At 43.9% G+C, this 27996-nt stretch overlaps 1 protein-coding gene across 3 annotated transcripts; it reads right to left on the bottom strand.

Annotated features, from left to right (window-relative positions):
* On the bottom strand, positions 1-27995 carry ABTB1 (ankyrin repeat and BTB domain containing 1). 3 transcript variants are annotated; one of them, XM_054076148.1, is made up of 12 exons: positions 27824-27994; positions 26073-26135; positions 24924-24979; positions 23853-23997; positions 21776-21935; positions 20810-20855; positions 19674-19790; positions 14605-14762; positions 9236-9334; positions 8582-8749; positions 5354-5554; positions 1-3527 (listed from the first exon to the last, which is right to left on the bottom strand). In XM_054076148.1, exons 1-12 carry the CDS (start codon positions 27877-27879, stop codon positions 3321-3323), a joined length of 1476 nt encoding a protein of 491 aa, XP_053932123.1. In that variant the 5' UTR covers positions 27880-27994; the 3' UTR covers positions 1-3320. The 3 variants fall into 3 exon arrangements, with proteins under 3 accessions (XP_053932123.1, XP_053932125.1, XP_053932124.1); XM_054076149.1 differs by having other exon boundaries at positions 2-3527; positions 14647-14762; positions 27824-27993; XM_054076150.1 differs by lacking the exon at positions 5354-5554 and having other exon boundaries at positions 27824-27995.
* Between the last annotated feature and the right edge of the window lies 1 nt (position 27996).

The raw sequence follows: 27996 nt of genomic DNA on the forward strand, positions 1-27996 counted from the left end.
ATATACTATTTTATTGCTGCACACATGCTTACACATTTCTTCTTAAATATATTGTTCCTCTGATAAATTTTTACAATCTTCTTAATTCAACAAGTGGCAAATAAAATAGGACAGAGGTAACAACACAAAAAGGACAATGGCAACAGAAGAAAAATCAAAAGGTTTTTATTTTGTGATGAAATTATTTGCAGCAAGAGTAAAGTGAATTCAAATCTAAGTTTTGACCTGGCTTATCTTAATTAGAGAGCTTGCCTGAATGCTGACCATCTGCTTATGCATGCTTTTCGATAGCCCTGTTTCGCCAAAAACGATGGGGGAGTTAAAGGACCCCAAGTAATTGGACAATCTGAGAGGGCTCACAGAGGTGACCACTAAATGCACACAGACAGATGAGGCATTTGCTTGGCAGCCCACATGGAACTGCGCTACTGGGGAGGCAGATCAAAAGGCCACACTGACCTTTCCTCCCACGTGTACAACTGCAGCCTCACTTGCTCCACGATTAAGGACGCAGGAATGGAATTATTCAAGAGCAGCCATATGGAAAATGCATCCCAGCACCTCTGCCCCTCCTCTGCCTTCCTCCTGCTTTGCCCACCACCAGTATCCATTTTGCCTTAGCAGCTGAGGCATGTGCAGAGAAAAGCATTAGCACATTCCTCAGTAACCCTCTTTCTGCATCTCATTCAGTACAAGCAGAAGGCAAAGGCCATGTTCTGTTCTCTGGTGGCTCCGTGCAAGCCTTGTGCAAGGCTGTCATAACCCCTGCTGTGGAAAGCCAACTACTAAGATGTCCAATGTGGAATTGATGCAGAAGGAGCAGAGGGTACATGATAAACTAAACATCCTGCTTATGTTCAGCGTCATCTTCAGCCATAAGGGGAGGAGAAATGCAGGGGAACTGAACCAGCTGGGTTAAGCTATCGGTTTCTGTAGCAGGCTTTCATGAGCCTGACACTCCACTGAGCAAGAAAACAGGCAGTTCTACTTCTACCTCTCTTTCCCTAAAATATATGGGACTAATTATTAAAGCTTTCTTGATAGGCCTTCCCCTCCTCAAGTTCACCGAGATGTCTTCATCAGTTCAAGTTGTGCTAGGCTCTTTGGCAGTCCTGTCAAAGCCACACCAAGTTTAGAGACAGACATTGAAGTACATCACACAAATCAAACAGCTCCTTTCCGCGTCACCACTCCAAACAGAAGCACACTTCTGCCACTCCCTGCTTCCATACAGCAAAACACCCCTGCTGGGACACATCCTCTTCCCTCACCCTGATATGGCTGCAGAAAACAAACCACAACAACTCCCTGCAGTTCAATTTTTTCGATACAGAAAAAATTGAAGCACACTCTGCTTGAACAGCCCTGCAGTCACCATCCCCTGCCCAAAAGGGACTTGTTGTGCAAGAGAAACCAGTTAAACACAGATGACACATGAATATCTGGGGTCCAGTTAAGCCAATGCACCTCATTCCTGTGCCACCAGCTCTGGCCCCAGCTTTCGTTGAGTGCAATTCAATCCTGACACATGATTTTGCTGAAGTCCAGCTTCCCTTGAGTACAGCGGCCACATCCCAGCACCCTCTCCTCACTGCAACGGAATGCAGCCTGCCTCGTGCAAGGGGTGTCCAAAGCCTGCCCACGCACATGCGAACAGCTTCACCACATGCCAGGTACAGGCAGATGCTCTGAGCAAGGGCACCAAGGCTGCAGTTCTCACATGGTGTGAGAGCATCAGTCTCTTACCAGGTGAGATTTAGCAAAGAAGAAAAACCCATCCTTCCAGTACATCCACACCTGAAGCAAGTCCCTGCTAAACACTGAAATCTCCAAATACCTTCCTTATCCACATGAAGCACCACTACCATCACAGAAAACAACACCCTGAAGCTGCAGAGGATCTGTGCCCAGTTCCCACCTCAAACACTAAAAGCATGTCTGACATATTACTTCAAGCTCTTGCCTCACAAAGCGACCAAAGTGACAATATGTGTTAGTAATGGCACCCCAGTAACGGCAGTGCAAGATTCTCTATGTCCTTCACCTCTTCTCCCAGCTCACAGCACAGCAAAGTACGCTGGCCTGTGCCTTGGAGACCCAAGACTCTCATAACACACCATTCTGGAGATGAACAGCTCTGAGGACAGCCTATCTGGCAAGGCAAGCTTTATGCAGGGGTATGCCTGCTGATTAGTGCCAAGGAGAAAGAACATTATTACCCTCATTAGCAGTCTAGGGAGACAACACGAGATAACGCGACCTACTGCAGAACACAGATTCAAAAACAATCATTAGTACAAACAGTGAATTTCCTGGAGAACAATGAAGCTACAAGGCTCAAGGCTGAGCGAAGCCAGAAGGTTGACGAGTGGGACAGCTGCTCCATGAGAGACCCAAAAGGCCCCTTTTCCTTTTAAAAAAGATTTCTGGTGACCCCTCCTCCCTGACCCACCAGCAAGTCAGTTTTGCTCTACCACAATGGACATAAAGAAAGTAAAAGTGCTATTTCCAAGAAGAAGGTGTTTCATTCCTCTGTTCGGAAGAAAACTGGTGCTCTCCCTTTATTATGCATTGAAAGCCACTGCTTTCTGAAAACGGAATGACTCTGGTCTCTATTGTATTCCCAATGATGTTTGTTCAGAAAGCAAAGCGTTTAAATTCTGAGCACTTCAATGCAATGAAAAGCTAGGGAAGACCTAGAATTTACTTTGGGGTTTTTTTCATCCAGAAACTAGAATAGCAGGTGAAGACAGTGCTTTCCACATACCTAGTATTCCTGTATTCCTGTTAAGGAAGCACTGCACATCTTTGCTAATCTTATAATGCTGACAGTGAAAGAAGGGCCACCTTCCTTCCACCATACTTACTTGGAGAGTTTAATCCAGTTTTCATCCTCTGCTGGTGGCTATTCAACCAATATCCTGGCATGAACCAGTTTCAGACGTGCGTTCTCAGGCTACAGAACAGGATGGGTCCTAACATCAGGCAGCAGCCAGTGCCCCAGAGCAGCTCCCTTACCACCCCCAGCAGCTTGCAGTCTCCTGTGCACATCCTATCGCACAAAGGAGCAGCTATCAATCTGCGCTGAGCTTGGGGAGCTACTTCTGAAAGAAGCAACAAAAACAAAATAAAACCAAACACAAACCAGACATGCAAATGTCCAGATATAAATAAATTAAAAAGAAACCATGCCTGAAAGTGGATGGGAAGCAGGACAATGAAGGGGTAAAGAGACATTCAGAGACTGGGATGTTCTTGCACTCTGATCCAACCCAGTGTGGCCTACGCAGGCTGCATATGACAGGCAAGGTTTGCACACATCAGCATTCGAGCCCTATACTGGCCAAGAGGTTTTCCAGAGCTTCAAGTTTCTGGTTGGCTTCCTCGATGGCACTGTAAGTCTGCACATTGCTGGTGATGTGGAAGCGGATATCATCGACCAGAGGAATGGAATCAGTCTCCTGCCGTTCCTCCACAGCCTCTGCATTCTCCTTCACAGCGGCCACAAACTCCTCCAATTCTACCAGCTGAACAGGGGAGAAAAAAAGAGAACCATTAGGAGGAGAAGGTAACAGGTAAAGGGATGTAAAAGGCTGGGATAACGGGCTCAGCCACTGTTGAGGGATCCCACAGAAGAAAAGGGAATGCTAAAGGTACATGGAGATCCAAAGCTTCTTCTACAGACACCATTTGGAGATGCATCCTGCCATTCATCCTAAGGAGACAGTAATACCCCAACAATAAATGACCATAACTGTAAGCAACCTGCACATCTAACAGTGCACTGTGATACTCACTAACTAAGCATTCATACCTCTGGTCTTGGGGCACATGAATGTACACAACATTCCCTCCAGAATGGCTCTCCAGCGGGAACCAGGAGATACTGCCAGACACTTTTGAGAAATGTTTTTCAACAGGCAAGACAGCAGGTGCTCATGCCCAGTTCAGAACTGGGAGGCACAAACTCTATCCCCACTATGGCTCTCAGCCACACCACCACCAAGAGCCAACCAGCAGATCACAGCAAAGCAGCTGCTCTGTTCTGCACCCAACTTGACAGAATCAGGTCACTCATGAATGATTTTGCATCGAGTTCCCCAGGAACATGTGGTGTGCTGAAGGGTGAGAGGCAGCTTCTGTCTGTCTATGCTACCAAACTGTGCCTGGGACCAGCAGGTTGCCGAGCTGTGCTCTATGCTATGCACACTGCCAAAATCTCTCCCTGTTGCCATCATCAGTGCATCTCCACAGATGCTGGCAGCTGCTGATGTTTAAACAGCTGGGGTGGCTCCATTTGTGTCAACACCCTCAGGAACGCACAGCATCAGTGCTGGGTCCGAGGCCTCCCACTCACACTAGAGAAGGGAAACCCAAGGGGAATACACAAGCAAAGCTCTACCCTGCCTGATCACTACTTGGGATATTCATCAGCTTCCAAACCAAATTCCTCTTTCAGATGCCAGAATCTGGGTGCATGCTGATGTGTCTATCATCCCCAAGACATGCATTGAACACAATAACAGCCCCAGAATCATTTCCTTCGCTGTTTTCACAGGACAAAAAGAATTTCACACCATTCAAGCTGCAGGTGAAAATGTTACATTCCCACATGAACTGTACAAGCCATTTATAAAAAAACTGTCTCAAGATAAAAAAAACACCTTATAGATCCTAGTTTATCCTTCCATATAACAACTAATAATTCTCCACAAGTCCTGAAAGTGCAGGCTATTACTCAGGATTACACTTAAATGGAGCCCCATAAAGAAAACTTCAGTGTTAGATTCATTACTTCTAGTTGTTCGACGGCCAAATTTCCCCTGTGGAAACCCCTGCTGGTAGATTTGTCATCCTGGAGGAGTGCAGAGATCACATTGATTACTCTTTTATACATCATTATGCCAGGACAAACTCCCTCCAACAAACACTGAAAACCAGCTCCTGCACAGCTTCCCTGCACACCCCGTTAGGTTCTCCAGGCTGCAGCTGGTGTATTTAAGCAACACTTTTGTTGCTCTGGGCATGGCAGCTGAAAGCTCAGTGAAAGTCACCTGCCCACGGCACTTCCCAAACTTTTTGGGCAGTCCATAGGGATGTGCTAGACAGCCACCAGCATTTGGCTTACTGGAGCAACATCAGATACTGCCATGCTGCTCATCCTCTGTCCTAACTCACCCTGTGCTTTTCTACTTAACTGCTGCTCAATTTTCAGGATGCACATTAAACAAGAAAGGGCAACTATTTATTACAGACCAAAGTACAACCATTAAATCTGTTATATCTATGGCTCACTGTGCAATTAGATTTACAGGCACCTGTGGTAAGGAACAGAAGAGAGTGTTTCTGCTACCTTCTCAATGATCTTTGCCATGTATTCCGTGCACTGGTCCTCCAGCCGGGTCAGCTGGAACAGCTTTGCAATCCTCCAGATGCTGACAATGTTGTCCTCATCAAGGATTTGAGCCAAGGTCCTGCCACAAAGGCGCTTGAGCCCAGGCAGCAGGTACATGTCTGCCACACACAGCACATCGTAGGCATTTTCTGGGGACAGCTGGCAATGGAGAGAGAGGAATTACTGTCCAGTCCTACCCACTTCACTTGTCCCTATCAAACTGCCTTCTTCTCTTCTGCTTTAGCAGAGATTCCCTGAACTGTTGTTTGGTCCATTACCAGACAAGCGTTAGCAGTACCGTGGAGAGACAGGAGCTCAATCTTTCAGGGTTAGGTCTTCCACCCAGTTACCACAGAGGATGTTAAAATGCTGTGGAGGTAGCTCACTCAGTGCAAAATAAGTTTGCCATGCTGCAGCTAACCCTCTAACTAAGCACAAAGCAATGCTCAAACACTAAAGTGCAGCTGAAAGCTGGCTGCTAAGAAACGTTCCACCGTGACAGCGGAGGGAGACAGATAGCTTCTGCCAGAAGTACTCTAAGTCCTTCAAAGACATAAATGGATCAGGCTGGCAGAACAGAGAACCTTGTCCCCACCAGGACTCTTCTCCCCATTTTGTGCTGCTGGACTTCCATTTTGTGAAAAATGTGCAAAATTCTCTTAAGTTCCTTCCTCAAACAGGCTCTGCTAACTCAGCCAGCAGAACCTCACTGGCAGAGATACATTCAAGGACAGAAAACTGCACTGCAAATAAACCACAGGTGAGGCTCAACTAGGTAAGGAACAGACTCCACATATCAAATAATACTGCAGCTTCAACACGCATTCAAACTGAACCGAATTAACATACCAGATGCTTGAGCTCACACTGTTCTGACTGGCCTTTTAACATTTTCAGGCTCTTGAGTTATAGAATCACCTTCCCATTTCCTTCTTGGGTACTTTTGTTCCTTATAAAAGATTTGAGGATAAAAAAATGCTGTAGGTAATGTTGGAGACACCACCTCCAGCTTCACTCAGTCCCCTCCCCTGGCTGGGCAAACCCTATTTTAGTCAGCCATCTGCATCACTAACCTGGAACTAGAGCTTCTCTCTGCACAGTTCTGTTCCTGCTAATGTGAAGTGCAAAGAGCAGTTACCCAGGTTCATTTTAACAGTGAATCTGCAGGATGCAGCATACCTTGCCTGTGGAGGAGGCGAGATCACTTGCAGCTAGAGACCAATCCACACTAGTCTAGACTGAGGAATGGTAACTCTCATATGGCATAATCTACTGCTCTGCTAACTGTTCTACAGCAAAACCACTGCTGTCCACATCTACACATGTGGTTGCTCACTCTGACAACTGCAAAAGGCTGCATTATTTCTTCTACAGCTGTCCACAGCAGTGTTTGGAGAGACTACTCACAGCAAATGTCTCAGCTGTGTAACACCCTGCAACAGCTGTGTGGGAGGATGCGAGATGTATTAGAGGCACGCCATCAATGCTATAGTGCCACAGTGGTGTAACAAAGCTCTTGGAGTTATTAATCAAGTGCTGCTTTGTCCTTTCATAAGCTAGAAGAATTTCACAAGTTGGAGGCATCTAAGTCAGCAGTATTGATGGCAACAGCTCCCAACTGCTTCACCAAAGACAAACCTGGCAAATATTCCTCCAGAAGCTCCCCTTGAGCCCACACAAACACTGATCAGCAACTTCTCTTTATGCCTGGAACCCTTTCTGTCCTCTGTACAGTCTTTCCTCCAGCTGCAAGCGCTGTCACTACTATGTGGCAAAGAAAACATTAATGCTTCGGAAAAAGAGAAGTGGAATTGGGAGTGCTGACGTTTTGCTGGAGAAATTCAGGTCAGGGAGAATATTCCACGCATAAGTGTGGCACTTGAGCTACTTCTCAGTTTTCCTGTCCATTTTCCCTGGTAGTTTTTCACGACAGATGAAGTCTCTGCAGAAGCTTGTAGCTTGGCCACTCAGTTTGAAATCTGAGATACTTTCCGTGATGATACCATCCTGCATAGAAAACATACGGCCAAGACCCTTTCAACTCCTACACACCATTTTTTGTTGTCTGTTTCCTGTTCCACATCTAGGCGGGGCAGCTGAAACAACCCTTGGAAAGGGATGTCTGCTTGGGAAATATCCTTTCTGTGAGCCATCATGAGATGAGGCAGACTAGAGAGGTGCAAGGGAACAGGACTATGCTGTAACACAGTCACAAGGTCAGGAGGGTCTATACAACCCCATGCTTCCCACTCTGCCTGCCCTTCCAGCACATGCCTGAGCGAAGAGTGCAGGCAAGTGATGGATCTGCTTTCCAGCATACCAGTGGCAATGCTGCCCTTGCTGCCTGCTAAATACATCTCTCCCTACCGCACATTCTCTGCTGCTACCCAGAGGTGAACAGATCAGCAAAGACAAGGTCACAGCTGTGTGCACTCTCCGTATGTGGCACCTAACCCGGAGCACAAATACTGCTTGGGGGAAGTGACACTGCCAGGTGCAGCGGCATCTCCGATCGCTGCCCTAAGGCCAGAATGTGTTCTGGCCTCTTGTAGCTAGACCTGCTGAAAAGTATTTGCCACAAAACCAAAGCAGGAAGCTGCTTAAACATTGAGACCTACCATTAGGCTGAAAACTAGGTGGGTTAGGGCCATTTTGTTACTGCTTACAATACAGAGCACAGCAAGGTATTGGTCTCCCAGCAGAACCTTTACCACCTCAGCAATAACTAACAGTGAAAATAATAACTTGCTACAAATGGAAGAGTGGGCTATGATGCCAAGAGTAAATAAGCAGAATCTCTCAACCTTTCCACATTCTCCAAATGTGTTCAATATGCCACCTACTGGCAGCTGCTCACCTTATCCTTCCACAAAGCCCAAGAGGGAAATCTGCAAAGCCCTGCATTTATCATGCCAACATACAAACGTGTAATCTAATTTCCACAGTTTTTTGCTAGGGAATGAAAGATTATGGATTTGCTTCCTGAACGCAATGCATGTAAACTAGACCCCTGCCTGGCTAACAACAAATCTCAGTGTGTGGGTTCCTTAGACAGAAGTGAAATAGCAGAGTAGGACAGCGGGATTTAAGAAACCACAAACTCCTCTCCAGATGCTGTAGGTAAACAGTGGTGAACACCTCCAGAATGAACCAGCACAGGAGGAAGGGATCGATGGCTGGCCTCACCTCTGTATCATCACTGTAGATGTAGTAGAGGACCCGGATGAAGATGTCTTCTGAGATGTTGTGAAGAGTCACCACAGGGATGCTGGGCTGTGTCTGCAGCTCCTCACTCTCACTGAAATGGTCTTCAAGCAGGGCTTTGAAATAATCACTGCGACCACAGAAAAATGCCTGGAAATTAAAAACAGAATACTAACATCTTTCTTATTACACCAAGCCAAACAGCACTACCAACCAGCTGTCAGAGCAGCTCAAAAATATTTCGGAAGTTCAGACTCCGTAACTAACTCTCCCTATATTTTGAAGCTGCATCACCAACGTTTTTCTATACCTTATTTTTGACCATGCCTACCCTCAGAACAAAACCAATTTGTAAACATAATAGATTGAAAAGTAGCACGGCATTAGGACAGGAGTTTGAGTTGAGTTTGGATCTCAAAATCCATTCCTACTGCTGTTTACTTGCAGATCAAACATTCCCCTCTCCAGACACTGAGCTCACAAGTGCCATTTTGTTAAATACTTAAATTTAGTTTTTCAGCCAATCAAGCAATGCTGTGTCTGCAGAGTGTATCCAGCACTGGGGAAGTGGGAGAAATGGGTAGACTAGGCTCATGGCAGAAAGGGAGGAGAAGAAAGTATAGCACAAGCACATACCTTATGGCACAAAAAGTTGTAATCTGCCACCCGGAAACACACATCAGGACAACTGTTAAAGTTGTCAGTGCTGTCAAATGGCAACTCTCCAAAACCAACCTAGAAAGAGAAATAAAAAAAACCCTTAACATTCACACTTTAAACACACTCAGAGTAGCAAGTTTTGACTTCCTGGCCTTCCCAGAAGCAACTAGATATCTTCAGCACAGTGCAGAGCAGCAGAGATACACTGAACAGATTCTAACGTGAGGAACTGCAGCCCTTGCACTCCTGATAGAGATATTCCTGGTGCAAGTTACAGCTGCCTTCCTCACCCATGGGAACTTCCTGGCCCTTTGCACACCTCTGGAAAGCATTTCTGGACCAACCAACAAAGTGGATAACCAAGTGGAGGTGAAATTTACTTCGTGTAGAGGGTATTATAACCATATGAGACCTTAGGACTAAACCTCTACCTTGTAGATATACAGGTAGATGTAGTAATGTTCAGATTACACAGATACATACACTGGTTTGAAACAGTTTGGCTATAATTACTGCCTCATTCAAATAATCCAACATTTCTAAAGCACATTTTAGATTGGATTTGCAGCCAAAGATAGTTCTGTTGCAGTATTAATATTCTAGTGAACTATTTTAACAGCAACACACCTCCTCCCCATCCCACACGCCAACAAAGACAGCACACACACAAAAATCTGTTGGCCTTCTGTTATTTTAAAGTGATACTTCCAAATATTTTCACTTTCAACTTACTCTGCATACAAGGTAATTAAATCATAGAAAATTTTATATTTACAGTTATGTAACCAAGTCAATTAATCTCTGTAAATAAAAGCTTCCTCTGGTTCCTGCTTTCCCAACACTGAACAGCCTGATCTGAGGAGTTTGTTACCGCTATCTCTCTTCCAGGAAAGTGACATCCCAAGTTTGCACTTGGGAAAACCCTGGGCTGGCAGTGAAAATCAGTCTCCCAGCCGCAGGCTACCTAAGCACCATTTCCAACATGCCTGCCTCCTTCCTAACTGAAAGCAGTGGACTTTCAGCTTTACTGAGTAGCCAGATGACTCCTCCCTCCCAAACTAAACAAAGACACAGACGGCAACACACTGGGTTGGTGCTCTCAGCCAAGCTCAGTTCACATGCAGCAGGTTTCTCTCACAAAAGTTCTAGGATGTGGCAAAGCACCAAGCTGGCAAAAGCTCATATCACCACTGAACATGGCAATCTGGACGACTTTGCCAGGCTCTTTGTCTGTCCACAGCAACACTTGGCAGTTTCTGGTACTAATTACAGCAGAATAAGCCCAGTGACATTCAAATTGTGCGGATGGCTGTCACAGTAGTGCTGTCTCTCCATAGCACCTCTCCCCTCTTATTCCTTCCCCATCAGAGAACTCCTCTCCCAGAAGAGACTGGGCAATTGAGGGAGCACTCCTCACCTGATCTATTTAACACAAAGAGTGCTTCCAGCATTGAAGATGAGCTCAGATTGTCCCATTTGTAGACTCTTCAGGCTACTATTTTGCTGTTATCCGTGACTTATGTTTCAAGTCAACGAACAAACTTTGGTCTGGAATCTGCAGCCACACTCTCTGAGGCATCCTATTACAAATGCCAGTAGTCATGATCCAACTGCTCACTCTGTTTGCTTTGCTGCTATCTCCACCTTATGCCCACAGCTTCCACGTCCTCTCCTATAAACTCTGACATGATTTTCAAGGCTACAACTTTGCAGGCACATTACAGGTAAAATAAACCTGGAAAACAGAGTTCAATAAGATGACACTATTTGTAGCACAAGAATTTTAATTGAGACAAACTCCATATCTAAATGCATCCATTCTTTGCTCCAAAGGTAAATCTTTAAAAGGAGTTCATCCCTCTGGAATGGATGTAGAGTTTCATTTCTCTCAGAGTTTGTCTTCTGAATTACAGACTCATCTGTGCTCAATTTCCTGCTTTTAGCCTCGTCTGGTCCCCACTCAGATGCTCAGACCTACAAGGTCATTTCCAATACCTACTACAAAAGCAGGTTCATGTCTTTGTCTCTCCTATTCAGCACAAAGTGGCTTTGCACAATTTTCCCATTTACTCTTTTTTTAAAACCACTACTACTTCTACTCTCCTTCCTTATCACGCCTGAGGAATTTCATCTGCTTTTCAGGGTCTCCCTGCAGAAAACTGGCTTATCCTTCCCACCCTCCCATTCAGGCAACCTCCTCAGCATATCCCTGTGCAGGCAAAGCACAGCTGCCAAAGTTAAGTATGTTGCCCAGGAAGGACAAGCAGTCGAGCCTACAAGGCGCAAACACATTCACAATATCTCATTCACCATACAGAAATATTCTCAACACCTCTGTAGCATTAAGACCGCTTGAACATTCACAGGATCTTCCAGCCATCGCATGTGGAGGACCACGTCTTTGTTGCTATGAATTTGCTATTAGCACTTAAATAGAAATGTCGCTGGAGGCAAAGACATACAAAACAAATCATCAGCAGCAATTTGTACCTTGGCCAAGAAAACTGTAAATAAATTACAAGGCAAAATACAGAGGTTAGTGATCCAAGAGAAGATTACCAGGACACAACCAGATGCAAGTAGATTGGATAAAAAAAAAAAAAAATTGCAAGCATGTTATAAACAGTTCAGTTAATCTGCCCCTGCTAAATGGCCAAAGCAAAGCACAAAAATGAATGCTGTGGACAACCACACTATACAGGTGCAGAGATAGACAAGACGGAACCCATCTACTTGTTTCCAACTATTCTTTCTACACCTTACAAGATTTAGCTTTACTCCAAAAGTGACAAATGGTCACATTTTTCTGCAGCTACGCCAAAAGTCAATACAGATGGAGAGAACAGTATTTCTTTCATGGCAAACTCTGATCCTTTTAAGTCTGATCTCATCTTGGTTTGGAAAAAAAGGTTTCAGTTAAAAGGTAATGAAAAACTGGCTACAAGGAAACGATGTGCCTACAGTCTCATATACTGGAAGCCTGGAGTCTCTAACTCAGAGGTCATCTGGCAGACAGGAGATGAAGAGCTGGGCAGACAGACAGTGGAAAGCCACATGGTTTTTGACAGTTGCCTGGCTTTTGATGGTATTTCACTTAAATCTATCACTGCTAAATTTTATTGCAGCAAACAAAAGAAGCAGCTGTTGTGGTCAGGAATATCCGGCCATTACTAGCTTAAAACAAAATAGAGACAACAACCACACTTTCAAAAACAAACACTGAAAAAGCTTTCAAGTACAGACAGGAATAAGAAACAAAATACCAAGATTATAAACATGTTTATGAGTTCAAATAATAGATACTAATAAAGAAATGTGACTGGCTATCAAATGTTAATTATTATTTTAGTATATGAAATATTACTGAACTATGAAATTAAGGTGCATAGAGTTTTCTGCATCTTTCAAGTATCAAAGATATTACATGCAAACTGTTTCTAGTTAAACAAAGTCGTGTAGATCTCCATTACACGTAATATGGCATTACATGGAGTGAAGCAGCTCAGCACAGGCTGAAAAAAACGCATGATTCTCTCGAGAAGACCGATGTTCCTATGTGACCATTCAGTTGTCCCTGACATTTTAGGTTACATAGTTTGTAAACTATTCCTTAAATGGCATCAAACTCTGCAAGAACAAGGATGTGCAATTCCTCTGTCCCAGAACAAAGATGCTTAACTCAGAATTTAACTATTTCCAAATATTAGTATGAGATACAGATAGCAATAAGATGAAGAGCTTTGTTCACATATTCTTTGTAAGTTAATAACAACAAAAAAAAAAAGACCTAGAGAGAGAAAAGGAATCTTTTAGGATTTATCCGGCTTGCACAAACCACTCACATTTGTGCAAGGCATACAAATTCTTTAGTGAACAGGTATGTGTCCATGCTCTATTCACCTTCACAGCCATAACAAGTCTAATGCTGCCGTAACTGCCTTCGTTTTGACCTATGAATATAGCAAGAAAACCACAGTTCACAGAGGAATTCACGGTGCTCTCAGATGACTATATTATTCCAAGTTTGATATTTTTTGTTCCACCTCCTATTGTGTATGAAAGCATTAAAATGAGAGCGTTTCTAACCCTTGAGAAGAAAAGCTTAACCTGACAGGATTCTGCCAGGAAGGTCTGGCAAGAAACAATCAAACAGAAAGCACTAGTCTTATTTGTGAAGTGACTTAAAATTTATGTAAATCTCACTGTTTTGGAGCTCATGATCCTTTTTTTTTTAATTCTTGGGGAAGCAAACCTGAATCTTACCTATAATATCACCTCCCTTTAAAGCCTGCAAACATACAGAAAAGCATATGGAAAGCCACAAATAAATGCATGGTTATTTGGGGGAGGCAGGTTACAGAGGAAAGATCTGTGCATTGGTAGACGGAACCTCAACAGAGAAAAGCTCCCTCTATAAAAGTGCTCAGCATGCCTGCCTAAAGCCAGCACAAAACACATTGGCTTATTACAGGTAGAAACTTTACCCACACACAGGCACCTAGACACGCTCTCTGCACGAGGCAGGTCTCTTCAGCAGAGGACAAAAAGAAAAAAGGCAATAAACTTTGCCACATCACTCAGTCACATAACCTCTGGGTGCAGCCGCCACCTAAAATTAGTTCATGTTATTAAATTCAGTGGTTGATATGACAGAGGAAAAAAGGGACAGACATAAGATCAAAGTGAATCTGCTGATAATTAATAAAAAAAACAGATATGGGGAGACTGAAGACAACTAGTGTTTATCCTGCTTTCTTGCAAGTGGGATTGAAGATTCACATATCTTAGCCTAACTAACTAATAACTTTGACGGTATTCTAATATAGTGATCATCAGCCTGTGGGCGATTTCTAAGGGTCAACAAGATGCAGTTTTGAAAAAGCAAATCTATTGCCAGTCAACTTAAATTTGCTTTGGAGGGACTCTCGTATCTGCTGGAAATATTTTCAGGATTTGAAAGCACCTCTCACTACAGAGTGTCAGTTCCTAGCAAGCAAGCTCAGCAAGCCATCTTCCATCTCTACGTCCCTTTGGGTACCAATGCCTGCTGACAAAACAATTCTCATACTCAAGAAGGATGGCAGAGAGAAAGAAAAAGAGTTGGGCCTCACTCTTGTCCCACTGTAGTCAATAGGGAAATGCCCACCAACTGCGTGGAAATGCTTTTGTTTACAGAGATCCTTGCTGTAGGAAAAAAAATCCAAGGGAAAGGCACTAGCAGCCTCATTAAACAATTCTACAGTATTTCAAAGCAATAAAAGGTTTTTGGCATTTGGAGCACCAGCGAATGAGCAAGCACTAAACTCAAATGGAGAAAACGTATCTGAACGTGTGTGAACACATACCACAGCCCCACAGAGTCCAGAAGTAGTATAAATGCTCCCTACCCGCAGTTCAGCTGGCAGGGCGCAGTCTGCTAGAAGAGCCAGATCTTCCTGCAGCCGGCAGTTACCTGTGGGCTCAATCGTCAGCACTTTCACACAGGTCCCTGGCTTGGAAGAGACTGGAAGAAGCAAAAAAAAAACAAGAGCAAAGATGCCTAAATTCCTCTACAAACATTCTCTTCCTCTTAGAGAAAAGAAAGACACTCCAGGAAACACCAGTACTATTGCTATTTAGCTTCTTACTGCAAAACACACGTGATTCCTACAGGCATACAGCACCCCTCAGTACAACTTGTGAGCAGGGCTGGAAGCGGATGCATGCATTGTTGTCTCTTCTCAAACCTCCACTTGATTCCTTGTGTTGGAATATCAGCTGTGGCAAACACAAACTTGCCATAGGCATATTTGAAGCCCAACATGCTCTCCGCAATCCTTGTCATCAATCACAGTTGATGAACACTGATCAGGCTGCTCCTGATCCCCGCAGGAGCCACTCATACAATGTCTTCCCCAGCCAGACATCCCTACCATTGACAGTGCCACTTAAGGTGAAGCCCATGCCAGGAAGCATTCAGTTAAAATAAAGCTGCTTCCATGCCTCTCTGCTCCGCCACATGCTCTCATAGATCCCATTTCAGCTGTGCCATCCTAACTTCACTCAAGGGAACAAAGGGATTTATTCTTGTTTAGGTAATAAGTTCTGTGCTAGAGTCTGTCCTCTACTCTCTTACCTGTAGAACCTCAAAGTGCAAAGATCCCCCAAAACACCTGGACTCCGGAGCATGCCTGTGTTCTCTGCAAATAAGCATCACTACCACCAAAGAGATCAAATAAACCATACAGAGATGGCAACTTCATTTGCCTTTGTCAGATCTAGCGCATCAGAAAAAGTGTCTTGCCTACACAGCCTAGACAATTAATCAGCCTAATAAAGGGGAGGCAAAATACACAATCATACTTCTGTGGTCTTGCTATGAGCAAAGTTGCTGTGGGGGTCAACAAAGCCAAGACCCCTCACTTCAAACCAGCGGCAGCCCAAAGCGCTACCAACTATCATGTTACAATACTGCTACCAGGGCAGCATTTCCTCTTTCTGGCCACCTCCCTCCCACAGTTCACTACCCCAGGTTTGTTTTCAGCTCAGCATGCTTTGGAGTGAGGACTGGAGTGTGTAAGCCATTCAAGAGTCTCTGGCATATAGGGAAGCATGTGAAAAATGCAAAGTGAGGCAGGCTCGAGATGCTGTTGGGAACAAGAGAGACGCAGAGTTAACTCTCAAGGACAAAAGAGTTAAGCGGCTTCACGCTGAAGCATTCAGAATTTCTGACAGGCATGATTCACCGCATTAAACCCCTCGCAGGTGAATCACCCCACCCTAAGACTTCATTTTTCCTGACATTTTGCGCGGCTTTACATGAGCTCCATCAGATGACTCCATTGGACCGTGGGCGAAACAAGACCACGATGTGCCACGAAACAAGTTCTCCGCCCCCTCCTCCACATTGCTGCTGCACCCTTCAGATCCACATCACTTTACCTCAAACAGGCTGAATATCCCAGAAAGATACTGGAAAGGGAAAGATAATCTACCAATATAAGACAGTAAGGTACCATCATTACTACACACGGAGCTACACCACCAAGGAGGCAGGCTGCTCCATTAGCACTAAATGCTACCTTCAGATAGATGACTTCCAGTGTAAATAAGCCTAGAGGAGACCTGGCACCAGCACAAACAAGACTGAGTGTGTTTTCTCAAAGAGTCCCATCTACTTACAGATCAGCGTGAGAGAAGGAAATTTCTCACTGTGCAATTAGAAATTCTTTACGGCAGAGAGAATCATTTATATTTGTGTGATGCCTATTATAACAGTCACCAAATCAATCAGGCTCTGTAAGCGCTAATGGACCTGGCAAGTTTTAAGCAGCAGTCAAAGGAAAGAGTTCTTCTCTTGGGATCTACAAAGCATCATCTGTGCACTTTTGTAGTGAGAGGAAAGAAGAGATATTTGTCCAAAAAGCACATCTGTATCGTGAGACATTTCAGACACTGCATCTCTCAAATCCAAGAGCACAGCATTTGGCATCACAAGCAACTCTCTCCTAACAGAAGCAATAAAAATCAAAGTGACAGAACAGGAATAAGCTGTCTCTACAAGCAAGAAGGGACCATCACCTTCTCCAAAGTAGAAATGAAGGGTTTTCTGAAAAGTGCAACATAAACAAAGCAAGAAGCTGAAGGGGACAACGCAGCTACAGTTGAGAATGGAGAATTTTTTCTTTCTTCCCAGTCTAGCCCAGCTGTACAGCACTGAACACCACCTACCAATTCATCAGCTGCCTGCATTTCCACTGCTCAATACTTCTTTGTAGTCTTTCATTTCAATTGATCCAGTGTACCACAAAAAAATAAAAGCCACAACCCCCCCATCAATCACCCAAACCTTTCCAAAATGACGTCACATTTGAATAACTGCTTTGCTTTATACATCCTCCTCTCAAAGCCACAACTACGTCTAACCACAGATTCCGTACATCCAGTGGCTCCACAATGAAGGCAAGCATCACAGAACTTGCTCTCAATGCTTTTGACCTAAAACTTGTAGAATTAACTGCAGAACATTTCTTTTTGAACACCCCCACTTCCAAACGAAGTATTATGGATTAATAAGGACAAACCCTGTCTGAGCTCTTTCAAACACTGCAACATTTTTTTTTCTTTTATAGCCACAATCTACACATAAGGGAAAATACGCAAGCATTCACACTCAAGTCTATCTCAGGTGCAACAGAAGGCACTGGGTCATTCTCTTCAAGGTTTCCCTAAACTACTGTCTATGCATGCCAAAATGCTAAGTGCTTTTAAAATGCTGATTAATTCTAGATAATGAGATCGCAGAGACTGCAATTATCCACTGGAGCTGCACAGACTCGAGTTCATACCATTTTATTAAGCATGTTTCAACCTTACACTACAGATGCAAGATGTAACCCTGCCCTGCAGACCTGAATCAGATGTCTGTTCCACAGAAAGCACTTTGCAAAAGCAGAGATTCCTAACACACTAGAAGGAACAGCAATGCTTCATCAAGTGCTAGACATGATGTGATCTAAGACCTATTCCAATTTTTAATTTCTATAATTCTTGTATGTATTATTTTCTGGAGAATCAGGTTCCACGAGATCTAAAATGAGAAACAAACATTTAACAGACCTACCAGCAGTTCCATCTATTCACATGAATCCAACTTGTCTAAATAAAATCAAGTCTAGCACTTCTATCAGTGCTTTACACCATTCATTGATTATGTCTTCTGTCAGACCTTAGACATGAAGAATAACTGCTCCCTCTCAAAGAACACAGAAGTAAAATTAGTTGACCGATGCCATCCAGGAAGTCTGTATCATCACATTTGTGGCACTCGTATCTGAAACTTCCAACCAACCTGAAGCACTGTTTCACCATTTGCCAATTTTGAACTCAACCGAGAAGTCAGCGTTTTTGCAGTTCACAAATTTAACCACTGGACTTCACGACCTTTAGGTCACCAATGACATCCTAGGCAATGACTTCAAACAGATAGTAAACTATCCACCTAATTTGCCTCCCACAATCTAATATGAGATTTTAACTTGATGTATTGAGATGTAACGGTCACCTCCAGAGTCTCTGCTAGACCTGAGGAGAAAACATGAAAAAACAGGAGGAGAAAAAAAAAAAATCTCTGGCATCTCAGTGTATTACTCTGATATCAAAAGAGCCACAAGATAATACTGTTACCTGTTTGTCAGAGTAGTTTTTACTTTCTAGTCATGGTATTCACTACCACTCCCCTTTTCCACCCCTTATTTAATACACAAACCAGTATCTTACACTACTTGTAGCAAGAAACCAAGAAATGCATTTCTCATCTCTTCAGAAGCAAGCTTACATTTGTGTGTACATGGCTAAGGTAAGACGTATGATACAGCACCCATGATATAAGGGCTTCCACCCTGGTCTACATGGGAACAGCTGTACTACAGTAACCTAGTATTGCTCCTACAACAAAACATTGCACGTTCCTATGGGGGGACATACACATGGCAATATCTTCCCTGTGATTTGCAGATGAGGAATTTCTTGAGCCAGAAGTATTGCCTTTATCTGTCCTGCAACTTCAGGAGGCTGAATAACTGGAACTCATAATTCAAAAGTGGAGCTACATCCTTACATCTTAGATCGAGGGAGAAGCTGCTATTGACTTAAAAGCTATAGACTTGATATTCCTCTCAAACAAAAATTAACTTGACTGAAGTGAAAGAGTTAACTCAGAGCATGAAATGAGAATCATATGTTTTCAGCCTGCAGGTTTTGTTACCAGATAATTTTTCCTACTTAATGACTAACACTGTTTTGCCCTGCTTGTACTGTTTTGATTCTTCTTCACATGTCCTTTAGCTTGAACTAAAGGAGATGAATGATTAAACTCCAACCATTTGTTTTCATGCAATAAGCTGATGTCATGATTAGATCACAAGCTCTTTATATAACAAAAAGCCCTTAAATAAGAGGATTGCGTCATTTAAGGTTAGGAATATACATGTGTTATAAACACACACGTTTTCAGAAATATTTCTCTGCCATTAAAAAAAATGTTAATATCTCTTTCTGCATCCATTTTGAGCCAAATATCAAACATTTTACTTTGCTTAAGGGTCAAATAAACGCAGGAAAGGACTTTAATTGTAGATATTTTATCTCCCCAGAGACTTAAAACAAGCTCTCTGCTGAACGACCCGTCCTGCTGCCATGGCTGCTCTACTATAATGAAAACAGGCAATATAAATGATAAATATGCACATGTTGGAAATGGCTACAGCTACCCTACAGAGAGCTAATGACTGAAAACTACCATGCAAATACAGGAATTCCATAACAGAATCATTTTCTGGAAGCCCCAAGGGCACCACGAAACATCCACCATCACGCTTTCCTCTTTGGAAGCACACACAGGCACAGCAGAAACAACAGTAAGTAAAATGCTTACCGAATTCATAGACTTTTTTACATTTGGTCTCCAAATCATCTATGAGGTCCTGCAGACGACATTGCTTGGCTAACCTCTTGCAATCATTTACATATTCTACGTCGATATCAAGACGACCTGCCAAGAAGAAATGCAGCCAGCTCTTTTAACCCATACTACTTCGGTGTAAAAATGGCAAAATCCAAACATTGAAGACTTGACGGTACAGAAATTCAGTAATTAGACACTCTGCCTCACTTTTCATCATCCAGTTACAACTCAGTCCAAGAAGCTAAGACCCAGAACCCCACCACTCACCACTCTGACGAATCTCAGCTTGGCATCTAATTCACATTGCCACCTTCCAGTGCCTACCCTAACAGCTTCATTCAAGAGACCAAAGACTGAACGGGTTTATATAAAGGACAAGTAATTCCCTCAGAAAAGAAAAAGAGAGTAGCACAATTCCAGTATGCATGACTGTCACCACTGGCTGTCTAGCTTAGGATGAGAAAAGTCTTTAGGCTCATGAGCTGTCATCCCAGAATCTTCTACCATCACAGAAAACGTGGCAAGGAACATTTCTGAAAACATTGGACTAGGGAAGGAAAGCCTCGAAGATAAAGTTATTTTCTGGCACCACCTCCTGGCCTGAAATAGTTCAGCACTTAGTATGTTCCACAACATTTGGCACTTTCATAGAAGGTTTAGGACCAACTTCTGTTCAGGAAAAATATTAGAAAGTAGTCAAATCATTCAGCACACTCTTCTTGGGTCTGTCAGACTGAAAAAGTCTTCTTACATGGGAAGCTGGCTTTTTACCAGCTCAGGGGACTGTTATCCTAGATGAGAGATTTACCTTCCTTAAGTTAAAAATACATTCTCCACATCCATCCAACCCATCAACCTAAACTGACTTTTTTTTAATTGACTGTGTAGTTATTGGCAGGACAACAACTGGCAAAAGGTACAAACAACTTGGAAGAGCTGGGGATTGTTCACATTCTTCCCTTCTGCCAGCAGAGAGGAAGTGTTGGCAACTCACGCACCCAAACACGGCTGTCTGCAAGCCTTTGCTACCCCAACAGTGCTATAACAGAGGCACAGACAGCTGCCCACCAGCCATGTATACACACACTAGACAGTAAGTCGTTTACCTGTGTACAGATACTGCAGAAGAGAGCCAAAGGCTGCTGGGTTAATCTAAAATAAAACATAAGAAAATTACCTTTAGAATTCCCAGGCACTTAATAATAACAAGCCTGAAACTTGGCTGCATATAACATGATCCTGAACAACTTGAAAGAACCACTTGAATAGCAACTCAGACACTGCATCTGATTTCCTTGTTCCTCACATAACTAATGCTGCCACTCCACCTTACTTAGCTCTTGAAATGTATCAACTGACACTAATCCATGTGCCTAGGGGACACGACCTGACTAATGGAGGTGCTCCAAAGACACAGTTGTAATAGGGCCCTATAAATCCAGTCTTTCACTGATTGTAAACATTTCCAACCCCTCTTCTTGATTTAAGAGGAGAAGGCTGTGTTCTTGTACAAAGAGAAAGGAAAGACATTACTTAATGTCCTCAAAACCTGGAAGTATGTTTGCCATGAGAGGTTCTGCACAGCCACATTCAAGCTACAGAAACATATGCCAGAGCATTGGTGATTAATAGATGGAATGCACTTATGGCCTATTTAGTTCCTGCTGCAAAGGCAACAAAAGAGACTCAATTAATGCCAATTATGGAGGTGGTGTCTTTACTACAGACCACCTGTCCACCAGGAATTAGACAGACTCAACTCATCCCACAGAGGAGCCATGATGCAGCTGGCAGATGGCAATAGCTACTTGCCACCACAATTAATTAAGATACGTTTGAGCCTGTGACAGAGGGAACAAAGGGGAAGTACGCAGTCTACAGCCTTTTGTTATCCAAGTAAAATGTTATTTTACTGCATAAAGTGCCTTCACAAGCCCCTCAACTTCACTAGGGTCATTCTAAACTTCAGGCACTTTCACTGTGGAATTTAACCCTCAAACTGTCCTGCCTATTCACTTTTCTCACCCAGATGAAATAGGAAAAGAAAGATCTGGAAGCACAGCCTTGCTCACCAGCGGATGCTTCAACACTATCATGTTCTTCCCCTTCCATTTGGTCTCAAACATTTCTGCAAAATAGGCACTGCGAGCGCTGAGAATGCAGCGGTGGGCACAGAAGGATTTGCCATGAACAATGAAAACAATGTCGCTTCGGTAACCCTGTTCCAGCAACCTGTAAGGAATAGAGAGGACATTCATTGGAGAGTGAGAATGGAGAGAATGGAGTAAAGTGAGTGGGGACATGGTACAATTAGGTCTAACCGAACAAATACCTCTGGACATCTCAGCCTATCCCTGCTCAGTCACAAGGCCAGCACAGGGGCTGGCACTTTGCATCCCAGACTGGGATCCCTCACTCCCTCCAATGACTCTAAGAGGTTTCCTTAGTGCAAGAGGAAAGCTGGAGAATGAAACCTTCCTGCCTCAGGTGAGCCCCTGAACACAGGAAACAAATTTTGAGAGGAACTGGTTGTCCATGAAACACATCTCTAAGGATTGATCTTGCTTTTAAATAGTCAGATGACAAGAAGCCCTACAGAAGTACACACTTCCCAAAATAATTATCCCACTACAAAGTAAGGTATAACCTTCCTGCTCCATGGGCACTGTCAGTGCACGGTTTAACCATGCAGCAAATGGGAAAGGACTTGGTGTCACCCACCCTCAGAAGAAGGAAGGATGCTACAGGCATGAAATGCAGGCAATTACCACATCAGAGAAGAAGCCTTGCTAGCGATTGCATGCCTATACCTTCATTCTCTAAAAGGGTAAAAAACAAGATTGCTACTTCTAGAGTTTATGGCAACTGCCACCAGTGTTTCCTAATGCCCATCACCCCTTGCATATACATCCTTGAAAACATCCCCAAGAGGTCAAATCAAGCAGACATCAGGCATCATATTCCTCCTAGAGAGTAGGACCGGTGCACAGAAAGGTGTGGGGTCATACACGGAGATGATGTCAAGAGCAGGGTCTTGGACACTGATGTTAGTCTCCTGCCACTAGAATGTACTTTCGACTGGTGTCATGCCCAAAACAAAATAGAAGCAGTCAGGTGTTTATTTTTACACATACACATTGCTGCCTTTTGTTTCAATTTTAATGTTAAGGTCTGTTTGGAAGGAGAAGTGGAAAACAGCACATTTTAGTTTTCACATGCACTCAACCCTGCATCATCTGAGCCACAAACTCAGCAGAGGAATGATAAATTGCCCTGCAAAATTCTACTTCCCTTGAAGTCCGAATCTGATTTTACTCAGGTAAATTAGTTTCCTTCCTCCTTTCCCTACAGCTTCAGAAATTACAATTCTCTAGTAATGGGAAGATTGTCAAATCTTTCTAGGACTTATTCCCTCTCCAATTTTGAAGACAGAAAGACAGATGCTGAAACATTGTCTGTGGGTTTTTTTAAGTCAGTCCAATAGGAAGGGAAAAAAAAACAGTCTGTGTAATAGCATCAGGGTAGAAAAACCACAAGAAGAAAAGACTGACACTTCCTTTACTCCTAGAAGAAGTCAGGCTTCTGCTCAAGCTCCAGGCTAAGGCTACAAGGTCTGACAGGCAACTTTCAGAAACATTTTAAAACTGACACATTTTAATGAATAAAAAGAAAGAACCAAGCACTGTCCCTATAAGTCAGTTTGAGGCTTGCTAAGGTGCTCCTTCTCAGAAACAAGACAACTATTATCACTGCTAGAAACCTCAGCTTGCAGGCTTCGCTTCAGGCCTGAAACTTAATTTCAGTTGTCATATTATCCTAAGTCACTGATTTGGTTTTAGTGATCTGATTTGGTCTGACAGTCAAGTATGACAGTCTAATGCTTCTGCATTAGAAAGATCAGCCTTCTGTAGGCTCTGGTGTCTGTATCTAAGTCACTGAAGGCTATATTTTCAGTACCACATACCTGGAAGTCATTCCTTAGGGCACAAAGGAACATCCCTTAGGAAGCTCTACGTTCCTAGGAATGAGATAGGGTACTGGATGAGTTGCCTTTCAAATCTGTCCTTAACAGAGAGTTTGAATATCCAGGTTAACAGCTAAGGAAGGATGACAGAATGCATTGCACTTGGAGCTGCTTCATCTGCTTACCGCTGCAGGAAGACATCATAGTAGTCTCTCTTCATGCACTTTGCCGTGATCTGTTTGTACTCCTTTAGAAGACGTCGTATGGCATCACTCAAAGCTCCATACAAGCAACGTTCCCCATCAAAAGTGTTTGCCTCACATTTTGCTCCTGCAAAATGATCACAGGTACACGTTCGCAGGAAGAGTCACATCTTGGTCGCTAAATAAGTATGACTTCTGCTTGGTGACATATGACTGTGATCCCCTATGCTACTGAGCATATTCAGAAAAACTCGGCTCCACTTACATGCGAATAACCTAAAGCTATTCTCCCACTGCAAAATCCTTTTCTGAAGAAGTCATGACTCATTTAAACTGATCCTGGTAATAAGCCTCTCAGTATGGTTCCAGCAGTGCTCTGGGAAGAAGAGTCTCACTGTACAAGGAGTGCAATCACTTATTGGACTTTTAACAGCTCCTCCTAAAAGGCATTTCCGTCTTTCACAACGCAAGAGATCCCTCTTTAGGTTAGTCTAGTAGAAATTTGGATTTTACACTTGCATTTTACTATTTTAGAATCACACAAGTGGTTGATTAAGATGCTCTGAATGCAGTGGAAGAGACAAACCTTTTGAGATCTGACTCTGCACTCTGATTCCTCCGGCTGAACACAGAACACCACCACTACGTAAGGGAATTTATGTATTGGGAACCAAATGGGAAGGCACTTTGCCCAAAGAGTTTGTCTTGCTTTGTCTAAGGTTAGTAAAAGCCCTTGCATTTCATCTTCGAGTCCTGTTTACAAAGCAAGGCTGTGGGAAGAGTACAATAAAGTTTTACACAGACAGTTCTTCCGATGAACTACAGTTCTTACATCGGCATATTCCCAAGAGCAACACACCCTTGCAAAACATCAGCTCTGATCTCAAGACCATGATAGTGTGTCCAGGGCTCCCACTGCAGCCTGAGATCACTGATCAGATGGTTGGTTGTAACAGAAGAAGTTTCCACAAGGGACAGCTAGAAGGATATACAATCCCTACAGAGCAGTATGGAGAAAGTTATTGCACCCATAATCAGGACAATTTGGCTCACCATTAGCTAGAAGATAGCGTACAAGCTCCTCATGTCCACAAAGGCAAGCATAATACCTGACAATAACAAAAGAAAGAAAATTAGAGATATAGTAGGAAGCAATACTCAGTGTTTGGGCACACCACAGCACGCAGACCTCAGCACTGAGCCAGCCCTGATAAGCCTGGAAGATGACTCCTCATAGGATGAGGAACTCCTGCTGAAGAGCGTAGAAGTCTGGCCGCAGCAACAGACTAAGAACAGCACTCCTAGGCACTGCTGTCCTGCAAGGAGATCTCAAGGTCCCTGCATCGTCTCAAGGTTCAGCATATTCTGTTGTACCACCAGCTGCAAAATCCATCCTCATTTTAACAGAGTTCATTTCATGGGCACTCAGCAATTCCACTGAATTCTCAAAAACACTCTCTGCTCCTTCTGTTGTCAGTCTGACTGCTGCACTCTATGATAACAAGGGAACAGCACCCACGCCAGATGTAGAGCAAATCCAACCCACAAAGCCCTGCTTACAATGAGTTTCACTTTCTATTTCACAATCTAAGCCTTTCATGATTCTCTTTCACAACGACCTCAAATTGTCCTACAAACCAGGAAAATCCTGTAACCTGCACTGCAACAGCAAATGTTGGTCTGCCTTTACTTCACGAAGTTATTTTGTACTCTAAATACACTGCAGATGTCTAAATACGCTTTGGAATCAGTATGTGAGGAGGTAAAAAGCTCACATCACCTTCTTCAGTATCAACTTGGGGATTCCTCATTACCTACTGTATGTTCACAGCCTTCCCAGACAGACCATGAGCCCACAGCCACTTTGCACGTCATCGAACCAAGTCATGCTACTGTGCCAAAGACTGAGGGGCAAAAACCTAATCAGGCCAAGAACAGACTGCTTAATCCAGGTAATTTGGTCACAAAAATAACCACCCTCCTGAGCACTGCTACAGCAAGCATCAATCAGATGGGGAGAGAAGAGAGACTTAGCACAGCACCCACAGAAAAGAGAAGCAGAAATACGCAGCCAAATTTCACAAAAAGCAGAACCTGGGATATTTTATAACAGTGCTCCTAGCTGCTGATGCGGAGAGAGCAAAAGAGCCCTGAAAGCCCTCCCCTCCCACCCAGCAAGCCCTCTTAGGCTGCAGGACTCACAGAGGTGTACTGTCCCATTTATCACGGACATTAATTTCCACATCTCGCTGTTCAAGAAGGTATCTGGAAGAAAAGGAAGAGCAAAGTTATAACTTCATGCAGCTGCTCACTCAGTCACATTCTCCTCTTTCAAAAGATGCAACTGAGTTTGTAGTGTAACTTCCATAGGTATGACAAGATCTTGCATTCCACTTGGGAAGCTGTCAGCTATGGCTGGACGAGCAGCAGTCAAATCCTTGACCTGAAGAATGACATTATGCAACGCAGCTTGACAGCTCCCTTCAATCTTAAGTGGGGCACACAGAGAAAGAGGGGAATCAAACACACCTCCTACCGACCTCTTACAGGGCGGCAATCACAAAAGAAGCCTGAGCACTTCAGCAGCACTTTCACATTCTCCTACAATGCTCACAGCATTAAGTTTACAAATAAGTGGCCAAGTGTACAAGGCCAAGGCTCGATTCCCATCCTGCTTGTAGCTTTTGCTGCCACAAGTAACAAAACAACATCAGTGTCACTTTAGACTGCTCTTGATTTCTGCCACTTTCCTGTCCTGCACATTTAGGCTGTATCAAATGCCACCAACACTCACTCTTTGGCACCTTTAGAAGCCTTGCACAAAAACCTCCTACATAGCCCGGGTCCTATTACAGCCTGTCGCCAACTATTCAAACAAACACCTCTCCTAACTGACGTAAAAGTCTCAGCCTCTGCAAAGGTTCTCCAGAGTTTTTTTCTTATCCACATCAGTTGTCCCTTTTGTTCCCTCTATCCTTCCTCCTTCAAATTTCAGCTTCCTCTGACCACATGACAAATCCCAAGCAACTCAGCTCCTTTCTACTCACCTCCACATGGACAACTTGTCCTCTCTGCTTTGACAGCATCTCCAGACTGATCATTTCTCCACCACCACTTCTAGGCTGATCATCTTAAATCTCTGCAAGGCCACCTCCTTCTACAGCAAATCTGCAATTTACTGCTTGCAATAAATTAACCTAACATCAATACACAACTGATAACAACATTCTCCAGATTTCATCCATCTACCTGTTCATCCTTCATCAGCAAGCACCTTGAAACAGAGGCTCTTTGGTCATTTGGGAAGATCCACACATTGGGAGCTAGAAGAATTAAGTAGGACCAAAAGGTGAAGAAAAGTCTTATCATCTAACTAGGAGAAGCAGCACAGAAGTCTGTTGTAAACTCTGGGCCTTTGCGTTACAACATGCATTCACGCTGCAGACGAGCAGCCCAGCTGGCTCCTGATCTGAAATCGTTGCAGCTAAGCCACACTGCTCCAGCGTCAGCAAGATAACCTGAAATTTATCAGTCCAGCATTTCTCAGAGATATTACCACAGTTTACAGCACAAAGTCTCTAAATATTTTAATGACTATTACTCTTGTACTATCGCTTGGAGAAGAGACTGCACACGATCGATGGAGATCACTGCCTCGTGCTGCCCAGCCCTGATAAAGGCTGCTCGCTTTCTAAAACTCCAAATAAAGTCTTAGAGACTTTATTTCTTAGAGACTTTATTTCCCGGCACTTTCGGTATCACCGAGACTGCTGCCTCAGCGCCCGGGGGAGCCCGGGCAGGGCTGCTGGTAAATAAACGCAGGACGCGGCACGACGAGGCCGGGCTGCCCCTCGCGCCTCCGGACCGATTAAAGCGGTTCAGGCTCACGGGGGGGCGATACCAGGAACTACCCCCGCCCCCCCTCTTCTCCCCCCGAGCCCGTCCCGTCTCACCGCACGCGGCTCACGTCGCCCTTCTTGCAGCTGGTGAAGAGGTCGCTGGTGTCCATGGCCGGGGCAGGCCGCGGGGCGGCGGCGCCGCATTGACGCGGAGAACGGAGCGCGGCCGCAGGGGATCGGTCCGAGCCGAGCCGGAGGCGGAAGTGGCGCCGGATGTAAACACGGCG

This window comes from Cuculus canorus, chromosome 11 (assembly GCF_017976375.1).
Source record: "Cuculus canorus isolate bCucCan1 chromosome 11, bCucCan1.pri, whole genome shotgun sequence".
Lineage (NCBI taxonomy): Eukaryota > Metazoa > Chordata > Aves > Cuculiformes > Cuculidae > Cuculus > Cuculus canorus.

Excerpts from the sequence above, each read along its gene's own strand:
- ABTB1 (XM_054076148.1), bottom strand. The coding sequence starts at position 27,879 with ATGGACACCAGCGACCTCTTCACCAGCTGCAAGAAGGGCGACGTGAGC. Across the intron at positions 24,980-26,072 it reads AAATGGGACAGTACACCTCT|GTATTATGCTTGCCTTTGTG; the intron begins GTGAGTCCTGCA and ends TGTTATTGTCAG. Across the intron at positions 19,791-20,809 it reads TCTGCAGTATCTGTACACAG|GTCGTCTTGATATCGACGTA; the intron begins GTAAACGACTTA and ends TCTTCTTGGCAG.